Source organism: Ruditapes philippinarum, unplaced genomic scaffold (genome assembly GCF_026571515.1).
Source record: "Ruditapes philippinarum isolate M1 unplaced genomic scaffold, ASM2657151v2 ctg1777_1_1_1_1, whole genome shotgun sequence".
NCBI classification, from domain to species: domain Eukaryota; kingdom Metazoa; phylum Mollusca; class Bivalvia; order Venerida; family Veneridae; genus Ruditapes; species Ruditapes philippinarum.
This window is the reverse complement of record NW_026864519.1, coordinates 32,599-45,649: the sequence shown is the minus strand read 5'-3', so window position 1 is coordinate 45,649 and position 13,051 is coordinate 32,599. Positions and strand designations below refer to the sequence as shown.

Below are 13,051 nucleotides of genomic sequence, written 5' to 3'. Positions count from 1 at the left end.
CAGCTTCACATCCCAGCTCGACATTCAAAATTAAACAAAACACGAATGTTGAGCTGAACGTTGTTCTGAATGTCTAGCCAGCTTCACATCCCAGATCGACAATCAAAAATAGGCAAAAAACGAATGCCGCTCTGAATGTTGTGCTGAATGTCTAGCCAGCTTCACATCCCAGCTCGACATTAAAAATGAGACAAAAAACGAATGTCGAACTGAATGTTGTGCTGAATGTCTAGCCAGCTTCACAGCCCAGCTCAACATTCAAAATAAGACCAAAAGCGAATGTCAAGCTGAATGTTCTGCTGAATGTCTAGCCAGCTTCAAATCCCAGATCGACATTCAAAAATAGGCAAAAAACGAATGTCGATCTGAATGTTGTGCTGAATGTCTAGCTAGCTTCACATCCCAGCTTGACATTAAAAATTAGACAAAAAACGAATGTCGAGTTGAATGTTCTTCTGAATGTTTAGCCAGTTTCACATCCCAGCTCGACATCTAAAATTAGACAAAAAACGAATGTCGAACTGAATGTTGTGCTGAATGTCTAGCCAGTTTCACATCCCAGCTCGACATTCAAAATTAGACAAAAAACGAATGTCGAGCTGAATGTTGTGCTGAATGTCACGCGAGATTCACATCCCAGCTGGACATTCAAAATAAGACCAAAAACGAATGTCGAACTGAATGTTGTGCTGAATGTCTAGCCAGCTTCACATCCCAGATCGACATTCAAAAATTAGTCAAAAAACGAATGTCGAGCTGAATGTTGTGCTGAATGTCTAGCCAGCTTCACATCCCAGCTCAACATTCAAAATTAAACAAAAAACGAATGTTGAGCTAAATGTTGTGCTGAATGTCTAGCTAGCTTCACATCCCAGATCAACATTCAAAAAATAGTCAAAAAACGTATGTCGAGCTGAATGTTCTGCTGAATGTCTAGCCAGCTTCACATCCCAGCTCGACATTCAAAATAAGACCAAAAGCGAATGTCGGACTGAATGTTCTGCTGAATGTCTAGCCAGTTTCACATCCCAGATCGACATTCAAAAATAGGCAAAAAACAAATGTCGAGCTGAATGTTGTGCTGAATGTCTAGCCAGCTTCACATCCCAGCTCGACATTCAAAATTAAACAGAAACGAATGTTTCTGAATGTCTAGCCAGCTTCCCATCCCAGATCGACATTCAAAAATAGGCAAAAAACGAATGTCGATCTGAATGTTGTGCTGATTGTCTAGCCAATTTCACATCCCAGCTCGACATTCAAAATAGAGATAAAACGAATGTCCAGCTGAATGTTGTGCTGAATGTCTAGCCAGTTTCACATCCCAGCTCGACATTCAAAATAAGACCAAAAACGAATGTCGAGCTGAATGTTGTGCTGAATGTCTAGCCAGCTTCACATCCCAGATCGACATTCAGAAAATAGTCAAAAAACGAATGTCGAGCTGAATGTTGTGCTGAATGTCTAGGCAGCTTCACATCCCAGCTCAACATTCAAAATTAAACAAATAAGAATGTTGACCTGAATGTTGTGCTGAATGTCTAGCTAGCTTCACATCCCAGATCGATATTCAAAAAATAGTCAAAAAACGAATGTCGAGCTGAATGTTGTGCTGAATGTTGTGCTGAATGTCTAGCCAGCTTCACATCCTAGCTCTACATTCAAAATTAGACAAAAAACGAGTGTCGAGCTGAATGTTGTGCTGAATGTCAAGCCAGCTGCACATCCCAGATCGACATTCAAAAATAGACAAAAACGAATGTCGAGCTGAATGTTGTGCTGAATGTCTATCCAGCTTCACATCCCAGCACGACATTCAAAATTAGACAAAACACGAATGTCGAGCTTAATGTTGTGCTGAATGTCTAGCCAGCTTCACATCCCAGCTCGACATTCAAAAATAGAGAAAAAAGGAATGTCGAGCTGAATGTTGTGCTGAATGTCTAGCCAGCTTCACATCCCAGCTCGACATTCAAAATTAGACAAAAAACCGAATGTCGAGCTGAATGTTGTGCTGAATGTCTAGCCAGCTTCACATCCCAGCTCGACATTCAAAATAAGACCAAAAACGAATGTCGAGCTGAATGTTCTGCTGAATGTCTAGCCAGCTTCACATCCCAGATCGACATTCAAAAATAGGCAAAAAACGAATGTTGAGCTGAATGTTGTGCTGAATGTCTAGCCAGCTTCACATCCCAGCTCGACATTCAAAATTAAACAAAAAACGAATGTTGAGCTGAATGTTGTGCTGAATGTCCAGCCAGCTTCACGTCCCAGCTCGACATTCAAAATTAGACAACAAACGAATGTCGATCTGAATGTTGTGCTGAATGTCTAGCCAGCTTCACATCCCAGCTCGACATTAAAAAATAGACAAAAAACGAATGTCGAGCGGAATGTTGTGCTGAATGTCTAGCCAGCTTAACATCCCAGCTCAACATTCAAAATAAGACCAAAAGCGAATGTCGAGCTGAATGTTCTACTGAATGTCTAGCCAGCTTCACATCCAAGATCGACACTCAAAAATAGGCAAAAAACGATTGTCGAGCTGATAATTGTGCTGAATGTCTAGCCAGCTTCACAACCAAGCTCAATAGTCAAAAATTGGACAAAAAACGAATGTTGAGCTGAATGTTATGCTGAATGTCTAGCCAGCTTCCCATCCCAGCACGACGTTCAAAATTAGACAAAAAACGAATGTCGAGCTGAATGTTGTGCTGAATGTCTAGGCAGCTTCACATCCCAGCTCGACATTCAAAATAAGACCAAAAGCGAATGTCGAGCTGAATGTTCTGCTGAATGTCTAGCCAGCTTCACATCCCAGATCGACATTCAAAAATAGGCAAAAAACGAATGTCGAGCTGAATGTTGTGCTGAATGTCACGCCAGATTCACATCCCAGCTCGACATTCAAAATTAAACAAAAAACGAATGTTGAGCTGAATGTTGTTCTGAATGTCTAGCCAGCTTCACATCCCAGATCGACATTCAAAAATAGGCAAAAAAACGAATGTCGATCTGAATGTTGTGTTGAATGTCTAGCTAGCTTCACATCCCAGCTCGACAGTAAAAATTAGACAAAAAAACGAATGTCGAGTTGAATGTTGTTCTGAATGTCTAGCCAGTTTCACATCCCAGCTCGACATTCAAAATTAGACAAAAACGAATGTCGAGCTGAATGTTGTGCTGAATGTCTAGGCAGCTTCACATCCCAGCTCAGCATTCAAAATTAAACAAAAAACGAATGTTGAGCTGAATGTTGTGCTGAATGTCTAGCTAGCTTCACATCCCAGATCGACATTCAAAAAATAGTCAAAAAACGATTGTCGAGCTGAATGTTGTGCTGAATGTTGTGCTGAATGTCTAGCCAGCTTCACATCCCAGCTCGACATTAAAAATTAAACAAAACACGAATGTTGAGCTGAATGTTGTTCTGAATGTCTAGCCAGCTTCACATCCAAGATCGACAATCAAAAATAGGCAAAAAACGAATGTCGCTCTGAATGTTGTGCTGAATGTCTAGCCAGCTTCACATCCCAGATCGACATTCAAAAATAGGCAAAAAAACGAATGTCGAGCTGAATGTTGTGCTGAATGTCTAGTCAGCTTCACATCCCAGCTCGACATTCAAAATTAGACAAAAAACGAATGTCGAGCTGAATGTTGTGTTGAATGTCTAGCCAGCTTCATATCCCAGCTCGAAATTCAAAAATAGAGAAAAAACGAATGTCGAACTGAATATTGTGCTGAATGTCTATCCAGCTTCACATCCCAGCTCGACATTTAAAAATAATGAAAAAACGAATGTTGAGCTGAATGTTGTTCTGAATGTCTAGCCAGCTTCACATCCCAGATAGTATTTCAAAATAAGACCAAAAACGAATGTCGACCTGAATGTTGTGTTGAATGTCTAGCCAGCTTCACATCCCAGCTCGACATTCAAAATAAGACACAAAACGAATGTCAAGGTGAATGTTGTGCTGAATGTCTAGCTAGCTTCACAGCCCAGCTCAACAATGATAAATCGAATGTCGAGCTGAATGTTCTGCTCAATGTCTTGCTAGCTTCCCACACCAGCTCAACAGTGATAAATCGAATGTCGAGCTGAATGTTTAATGTCGATCTCTGTGCCAACTTCATGGACTTAGTTATTTTGTAATCCTTTGATGCATGACAGTCCGGACACGAATGTGTGTAACTATAAACTCTAATGTTGATATAGTGAACTTCAAAATGGTAGCGTGACCTTAACCTTTGAGATAGGGGTGTGATAAGTTGACGCGACACATCGTCTTGATGTGGTAGACATTTATGCCAAGTTATTCTAAAATTCTCCCATGCATGACAAAGTTACATTCCGGACACAAATGTGTGAACCTATAAACTTTTATTGTGATAAAGTGAAACTTCAAAATGTTATTGTGACCTTGACTTCTGAGGTAGGTACGTAATACTTGGACGCGACACATCGTCTTGATGTGGTAGACATTAATGCCTAGTTATTTAAATATCATTTCATGCATGACAAAGTTATATAGTCCGGCCAGGAATGAAGTGGGGACGCACAGACAGACGGACGTCCAGACAGACAGACAGAGGGACGGTGCGATTTTAATATGCCTCCCTTCGGCGGCATAAAAATGTTTCTTATCAACACCTTTATCAGATGCGATTAGATTTATAACTCAAGTCCTGTATTTCTAGAATTATCTGCATTTCATTTTTTGATTAAGGATTTATTGAAAATTAATATATTTCTAAGAATTATCTTTGTTATTATAAATGACATCAACTCTAGACTTAAGATAATTGTCCTTTGTCATTACTCACATCATGCATGACAAGGTTTATAACTCTAGCATCCTTATTTCAAGCGATATTTCCTCTTTGAACTTAGAATTTTACTTTAAAAACTTTATTTACTTTTTGCTTCTTTCATTTTGGTACCTTTTTCTTTAAAAAAAATTCAAATTCATCTCTTTTCCTACTATATTGAATGAAAAGCTTCAATTATGTTTTGAATCCATTATTATTATTACTAAACATTATTTTGCTCCTTCTGAAAAAAGAAAAAGAATGTAAATTACTGAGGTATGATATGCCTTTAATATGAAAGTAATTTACAAAATTATTTTCATTGTGAGTTGTAAGTGATTAAAAACCTTTTTTTACTGTAATCCAATTTTTATTTGTCTTCTTTACACTAAAAAGTTAAATCTTAGTTTTTCGTTACATCTAAAATGTTCTTTAGTATTCCAGCTTAAACTATACATTCTTGAAACATGATAGGATCATAAAACATTCAAGGGTGCTGCTATAAGTAATACAGTGACAAGCCGTGTAATCATAATTAAATGCTCATCACTGACCAGAGATAGGAAATTTTGGGGAAAACTGGGAATCTTGGGTTTATGCGTAGGACTGTATCAAAAATAAGAAAGAAAAAAATCAATATCTGGCCAAACAAAAAAAAGAAAAAAAAGAAAAAAATTAAAGAAGGAAAAAATTGTCTCTTCTGGGGTTTGAATCCACGCCCTATAGAAATTCAGTGTTCTCACTGAGAATGAATACTCTTCAAAAAGGAGATTTTGCATTGTAGGCACCCAAGACCTTAATTGTAAGCTCTATAATGGCCTGTAGTTTCACAGAAGAAATTTTTTGTAATGTCATATTAAATGTAATTATGAGAAAACTTAATCTTTACCTTAAACACATATTAACCCATTACTGCATGAGCATTTTGTGAAAAATGTCTGTGTTTTCATTGAAAAGCCTCCTATTACCTAATACTCCTATTATTAATTAGTTCAAATTGCTATGGAACAATAGAAAATGCTGTACATGGTATCCCTACTTTTCAATTCATCAAACTTGGCACAAATTTTGACTCGGTCAAAGCACTTGTAACGGCATGCTCAATCTTAAATTTCCTGTTACTTTAAACACATATTAAAGGCACATTATACATCAGAAACAAATAAATTTATATTTCTTTAGGAAGGACATACATTAATTTCATAATGTTTAAATAATGGATTAAGATAATATGAGATGCTTTTTACCTGAAATAAGTAAAGATACATGTTAAATAATTATTCTCATAAAAGAAGCAGAATGTAAACAAAGTAGTATTTTGACTTCCATACAAAACACTAATTCACTATAACTGTAACTATTTCCAAACAGCAACAGATGAAAAAGATAGTTTAGGTAATAGGCCAATAAGTTTTTTTTGGATACTTAAAGTAAACCAAAATTTAAAAGCTTTTAAGAAATATAAGAAATATAAGAATATTAAACATTTCTGCGGCATAATGGTCCTTTAAAGCTGGTTATATTTAAAAGCTTACCACAGAAACGTGACATAAGGTGTGAACCCGTTTTGATAGGTTGTTCCATCATTCCACGTACAGTTCATGGAGTCAAGATAATTATCTACAACACAGTTTACAGCATCCAATTCAACCGGCATGGCTAAAATAATAAAAATAGCTTTTGGTCATGTATAGATAGATTATTATACATGTATATGTAATAATTGTGTAATATTTTTAAACAGCATCAATTCACAGGTGCCTGATGTTTAACATCCCCTTAATACCGTCTTATATCTATACTTATAAACATTTTATCATATAAATATACTAGTATAGGGGTAGGGTAGGTGTTTGGCTGTGTAAGACATCAGGCACCTGTGCATCAATTTAAACATCAAACCGACATTGACACTGGTGCCCCTACTTTCCACTATTTTGTCAATCTTGACTAAAGTCATTCAATAACAAAAACTTTACAAATACTGAATAAATCCATAAGCAAACCCCAAGGTGCATCACTACACATGCTGACCAACATATACTTTCAGGAATACAGATCAATTACTTTTTAGTTATGCATGAAAAAGTCTATAATTAACACTAAGTCAAATGCAATAACTCTAAAAAAGACTAAAATAATCCACAAGTAATTTTGAACCCCAGGTGCACACAAATAGAAAATTGGAAATATTTACTAAGTCAAGGGCAATAACTCTAACAAAGCAGAATTAATCCACAAGCTAAACAACAGGTGCACAATTTAACATGCTTATGAACATTCCTGTAAATATTCATGACTGTAAGTCACACATTTTTTAGCAATGCGCGAAAAATATGAAAATTGTATATTTTTACTAAATCAAGGGCAATTACTCTTCAAATACTCAATACATCCACAAGAAAACCCCAAGGTGCAAAATCAGATATACTGAACAACATTCCTATTAAGTTTTATGACGATAGGCCAAATACTTTTGAGCTACGCACAACACAAATGGCAAAATTCGAATTTTTACTAAGTCAGGGGCCATTACTCTGATAAAACAGAATAAATCCACAAGTAAAACATCAGGTGCAAAACATCCTAAGCAACATTTCTGTAAAATTTCATGACCCTAGGTCAAAATGTTTTAGCTTCATGCGACACAAGCTAAAATTTGCAAATTTTCACTAAGTCAGGGCAATAACTCTACAAATACTGAATAAATCCGCACACAAATACCCAGATGCACAACTACACATGCTGATGAACATTCCTTTAAAGTTTCATGACTCAAAAGGGAGCATACTTCAGTCAAAATACATGGCAGAGTAATGAATCTTGAGATGTGACCTTCAATTATGACCCTAAGTACATATGTAAAGATATTTGATAGTTTTTATGACCCTTAACCTTTAACCAAAATTTCTAAGTTTCAAAGGGGCATAATTCTGCAAATATTGCAGGCAGAGTTATGCAAATTTGCAAACTGATGTAAATTATTACTATAAAAAAAGTATTGTAAATTTCTATTGAATATCTCAAGCAATAATTGAGATATTTGACTTTACAAAAGCTTTCAAAAAATCTAAATTTCTAAGTTAAAAATGGACATTATTCTGTAAATATTGTAGGCAGAGTTATCCAACCTGTCAATCTGATGTACATTGTAACTATAATAAAGTAATGTTAGTTTCAATTGAATATCTCAAGCAATAATTTAGATATTTGACTTTACAAAAAACTTTAACCAACGCAGACACCGACACGGACACCGACGCTGGGGCGACTGCAATAGCACTCCATATTTTTCGAATAGTCGAGCTAAAAAGGTATCTGTAATTTAGTTTTGAATTCTTACAAAGTTATTTGTAATTAACATTTCTTGGATGCTGACTTAAACTAAGTTAATAACACTTAAAGATATTTCTTATTAGGTTTACACATCATCAACAGAAACTGAATTTAATTTTATTTAGTAGATATTTGTTATTATTAAAAAACAATTAACTATCTCTTTAAAAAACAACTAACTATCTCTGTTGAATATTTTCTACGCTTACGGAAAACTGTAATAGTTGACACATCACCAAGCATCTCTGTATCGTTTATAATTCCAAATGTTTCCCAGTAGAGACACTTTACCCAAGTTTTAGTTGTAACATTGTAAAGTGTAAACATGGATACAGTTTGGCTCATCATGGTTACCCAGTCTTCGGAAACAGGTTTCCACGACTTATTGGTACTGGAATTTTTTACAGCGAAACCTATGGAATGGCTAGAGATTGGAGTGCTTTGCAATGTGCAGGTGAAGATGGCATTCTGGGTGGTGCACAATTGGGGCGCAGTTGGGTCAAGTTTGCCGTAAGAGTTGCCTGTAATAAGAAAATTTGAATGCTATATAGATCTATAACATAAAGAAGAGAGTATAAGTTGGGGCAATACAAAAACAAATGTTTGTTTCTGATGTCTAGCCTTTGGCCTTGTTTTCGTCTCTTTTCTGTCTCGGTCTTTTAATAAGATAATAATTTTTCTTGGTTTTAATAGCTTTCTGATAGCATTTGTTCCGGACCCTTTCATTTTGGAAAGCAACATTAAGAAACAAACATATATTTTTCTATGTTGACATATATAAATGTATACATGGGTAGTAAAACTTACAGTAAAGTACATTTAAAATTGTCACAACTTGTTTTGATGTATTACAAGCGTCGCCAAGTGTACAACAAGTAGACCATTGTCAGATCTACTGACATTATAATAATGTAAATTCAACAGACTGTTTTCCATTTTTATTAACATCATTCATTTTTCTGAAGCTATGTTTTCCTGTCATAATCGATATTTGATTCTTAGCACCCAAAGACCTGTTACACTTAAAAGTGGCATTTGATGAAAAAAAAACTGCTGGTCTGTTGGAAACATCTTAATGGCTGGTTCCCGGCTATCTTCTGAAGAAATTGCTGTAAAAAAATACATTTTTTAAACTGGACACCTGAAGCTGTTCTACAGATAACAAGAAATGTATCAAATACATGTACACTTTTGTGCAATTTTACCTGTCCATTTAAAGATGGCCGTATTCTGTAACACTGTCAATACATAAGACCCTTGGCCTGCAAAGAGCAACAGTTTAATTCTAGCCCAGCTACCAGTGCAGACCAAGATAGGCTGCAGTGTCATTTTAATGTGCTATCAGATCATGGTCTGCACTTGTTTGCTATTCAGTCATTACATATTTTGAAATTTTCCCTAAAAATGATTAATGGTTTTATCCAGATTGAAAGATACACAAGTCCATTAAAGACTTTAAGCGGGGAAAGGGTTAAATATCATCACTTTCAGAAAGTAGGGACATGATAGCACAAACTTATTAACATTTATCATATCACGTAAGCTTTGTACATTCATTTTGAAATCAAGACACTGATTTGTACAATTACCAAAGTTTTGTGGGGGAAAATATTGGCACTAACGACTGTAAAAATTGCAGATATTAAGAGAATTTTGTAATGAGTTATGGAATTTGTGCCAATCATGTAAGATAATCACATAGAACAAGTGTGTGAAGTTTCAATTAATTCCCTTCAATAGTTATGGCGATACCAGCTTACACGCAAAAACATAACCAAGAATTTCTTATTCGAAAAAAGGGCCTAGTTATGCAAAAAAGCAAATGCGAGTTATGGGACTTGTGCCAATCATGTAAGATAATCACAGAGAACAAGTGTGTGAAGTTTCAATCCATTCCCTTCAGCTTACACTAAGAATTTCTAAGACGAGAAAGGGGCATAATTATGCAAAAAAGCAAATCAGAGTTATGGGACTTGTGCTTATCATGTTAGATAATCACAGAGAACAAGTGTGTGACGTTTCAATCCATTCTCTTCAGTAGTTATGGAGATACCAGCTTACACGCAAAAACTTAACCACAGGGACGCCGATGCCGACAAATGTGTGACTGCATTAGCTCGATTATTCTGCGAATAGTCAAGCTAAAAATGTGTGAACTGCACAATTTTTACATAATTATACAAGATAAAGTTTTACCAAAAAATGTTTTTAGATGTACAGGCTGGCCTGAGACTGATACTTAGTCGCATTTTTATGTCTATCTTAATAATTTGCCTCTTTTTGTTTGTTTTTTTTTTCTGTTTTTTTTATGCAAAATTCTAACATATTTTTTTAAACAAATCCTGGCGGTTGATCAATCTTACCAGCTTCCTGGATAACTAACCAGCTTTTCTGGATAACTAACCCGAAATTACCTGCAGTTTCTCAGCAAATGACGACCAAATTATTACAGTAACATTGGCAAGAGACAAATGACTATAAGATTAAAGTCAATGTTTAAATCTATTGTCACAAAGATTATTATTATTGTATGTAATATTTTACACTCAAAGGACTAAATCAAAATAACATAAAATCAATGCTTAATTTGATAAAATTATGATTTTTACATTTTGATACTCCCGTGACTGATTATTTAAATATTATGAATCTCTGAAAATGAAAACTTTGAATAACTGTCACTTACTCTCAGAAATAAATAATGAGGAACACACGGTAAAATAGGAGAGCTGAATCAGCCATATCCAGTGTAAGCTATAACCCATTCTGTACACTAAACTGATGAAATGTCACTGTAATATGAACCAAACAATATCTTTATACACAAAGTTAGCTGAGCTTCTGAAATGAAAAAAAGAAAGAGAAAAAGGAAATACACAATGGTAATTGTTGTTATCCGGAAGTCAGCTATTTTTTTTCGAAGCTGTTTCTGTAAAAGTTTGTTTGTTGCCCCCAGATTAGCTGATAAAACCGTAACTATTTATCATTTATTATACTAAGTAAGTCCATTCAGTTAAATACAGAATTTCTAGTATTCAGACTGAATTTACAAATAAATACACATACTGGAGGTGCAGTGAAAAGCTTAATATCCCTTTCAGTTCCGGCACGTTAAGGTTGTTGGCTGTGGTAAAAGCTTACTCCTAAATGAAGAATATTTTTATTTTTTTCCCAAAGCTAATCGAAAAATAAACCACAGGTTGGCTATCTATTGAGGTCGGTAGTGCACCTTTGAAGTTTAATTATGGTAAAAGTTTGTTTGTACCAGGGAATAAGCTGGGAAAATCCCACATCTGCCGAGTTCCGTATAATATCTATTTGATGCCACAAGTCAAAATTTACAAAAGTCACATTAGCCTGAATCATCAGCCAATTAGGAACCAGGTTAACCAGTAAAAATCACTTCAAATAGCTGGATAGCTTTGTTATAATTATTTGTTTGTTTGTTTAATTGGGTTTTACGCCACAATGACACATTATAGGTGATATGGCGACGTTCAACCTTTACTGGTAGAAGACCTCAGGTGCCCTTCCGTGCATTATTTCAGGCACGAACGGGAACCTGAGTAGAACCACCGACGTTCCGTAAGCTAGCTGGATAGCCACCTGAAAGAATCCAAAGTCCCTGTCGGGATTTGAACTCACAGCGGTGAGGGGCAAGTGGTTTGAAGTCAACAATCTTAACCACTTGGCCATTGGCGCCCCATTTGTTTTAATTATGTTCTGAAAAAGTCCACAACCCTGACTTTATAATCATCACTCTTTTACTCAAACTTTAAATTCAGTCATAATCTATAACCAACAAAATATTGATTCGATATTTACCAATATGATTATAATAAATATATATAAAACTATAAAAATAATATAAAATTATAAAATAATTATCACCATAATTAACATAGTAAAATATAATTTTGATGAAAAATTAAATTTATTCAATATTAAATTCAGTCTATTTTACTCATGAAAGCAGAATTTCCTGTCTTATCTTTCTAAATATTTTAAAACATTTGAATTTCCAATTTTTTTATGTCCCTACTAAATTACTCTCTTCTAACTCTAAGTCTAAAATCCATCTACCTAATTAAAGCTCCAGTTGATTGTATATATAATAATTTTATTATGAAAATTAATATTCCATTGGTTACATTTTTATTACTTTAAACGCACGTTTCTTTTGTGTGTTTTTTAGCCAATCAATGTAATCTAACTTTTTAAGTTGTCATATTTCTTGGAATAATTGTAAGAAAAAATTTCGTTACAATTTAAGAGTGTGTCATTATAAAACTTCATGTAAGTGGTTAATTTCCTGACGAAATGTTGAGATGATAATCTGCAAAGTATAGGTGAAAGTTTATAAGTGCGTATTTACAAAAATAAAATACATCGTCTTTTTATAAAGTCATCAAACATGATCTTTTTACAGTCATCAAACATGACCTTTTTACAGTCATCAAACATGATCTTTATACTGTCACCAAACATGATCTTTTTACAGTCATCAAACATGACCTTTTTACAATCACCAAACATGATCTTTTTACAGTCATCAAACATGATCTATTTATACATTCATCAAACATGGTCTTTTTATACAGTCATCAAATATGATTTTTTATACAGTCATCAAACATGATCTTTTTACAGTCATCAAACATGATATTTTTATACAGTCATCAAACATGATCTTTTTATACAGTCATCAAACATGATTTTTTTACAGTCATCAAACATGATTTTTTTACAGTCATCAAACATTTTTTTTACAGTCATCAAACATGATTTTTTTGACAGTCATCAAACATTATACAGTCATCAAACATTATGATCTTTTTATACAGTCATCAAACATGATTTTTTTCATCAAACATGATCTTTTTTCAGTCATCAAACATGA

General features: G+C 34.6%; 1 protein-coding gene across 3 annotated transcripts in view; it reads right to left on the bottom strand.

The window, feature by feature from the left end:
- The window catches only part of LOC132725896 (uncharacterized), a 77,655-nt gene extending 68,989 nt beyond the window's left edge, over positions 1-8,666 (bottom strand). The window contains exons 1-2 of one of the 3 annotated variants that reach the window (XM_060711087.1): positions 8,361-8,666; positions 6,351-6,474 (exon numbers count right to left, since the gene is read on the bottom strand). In XM_060711087.1, the coding sequence (XP_060567070.1) occupies positions 6,351-6,474; positions 8,361-8,499 (263 nt within the window). In that variant the 5' untranslated portion in view covers positions 8,500-8,666. The remainder of the gene's footprint in view (positions 1-6,350; positions 6,475-8,360) is intronic. The other 2 variants (XM_060711085.1, XM_060711086.1) reach the window with 2 other exon arrangements.
- Positions 8,667-13,051: the final 4,385 nt, after the last annotated feature.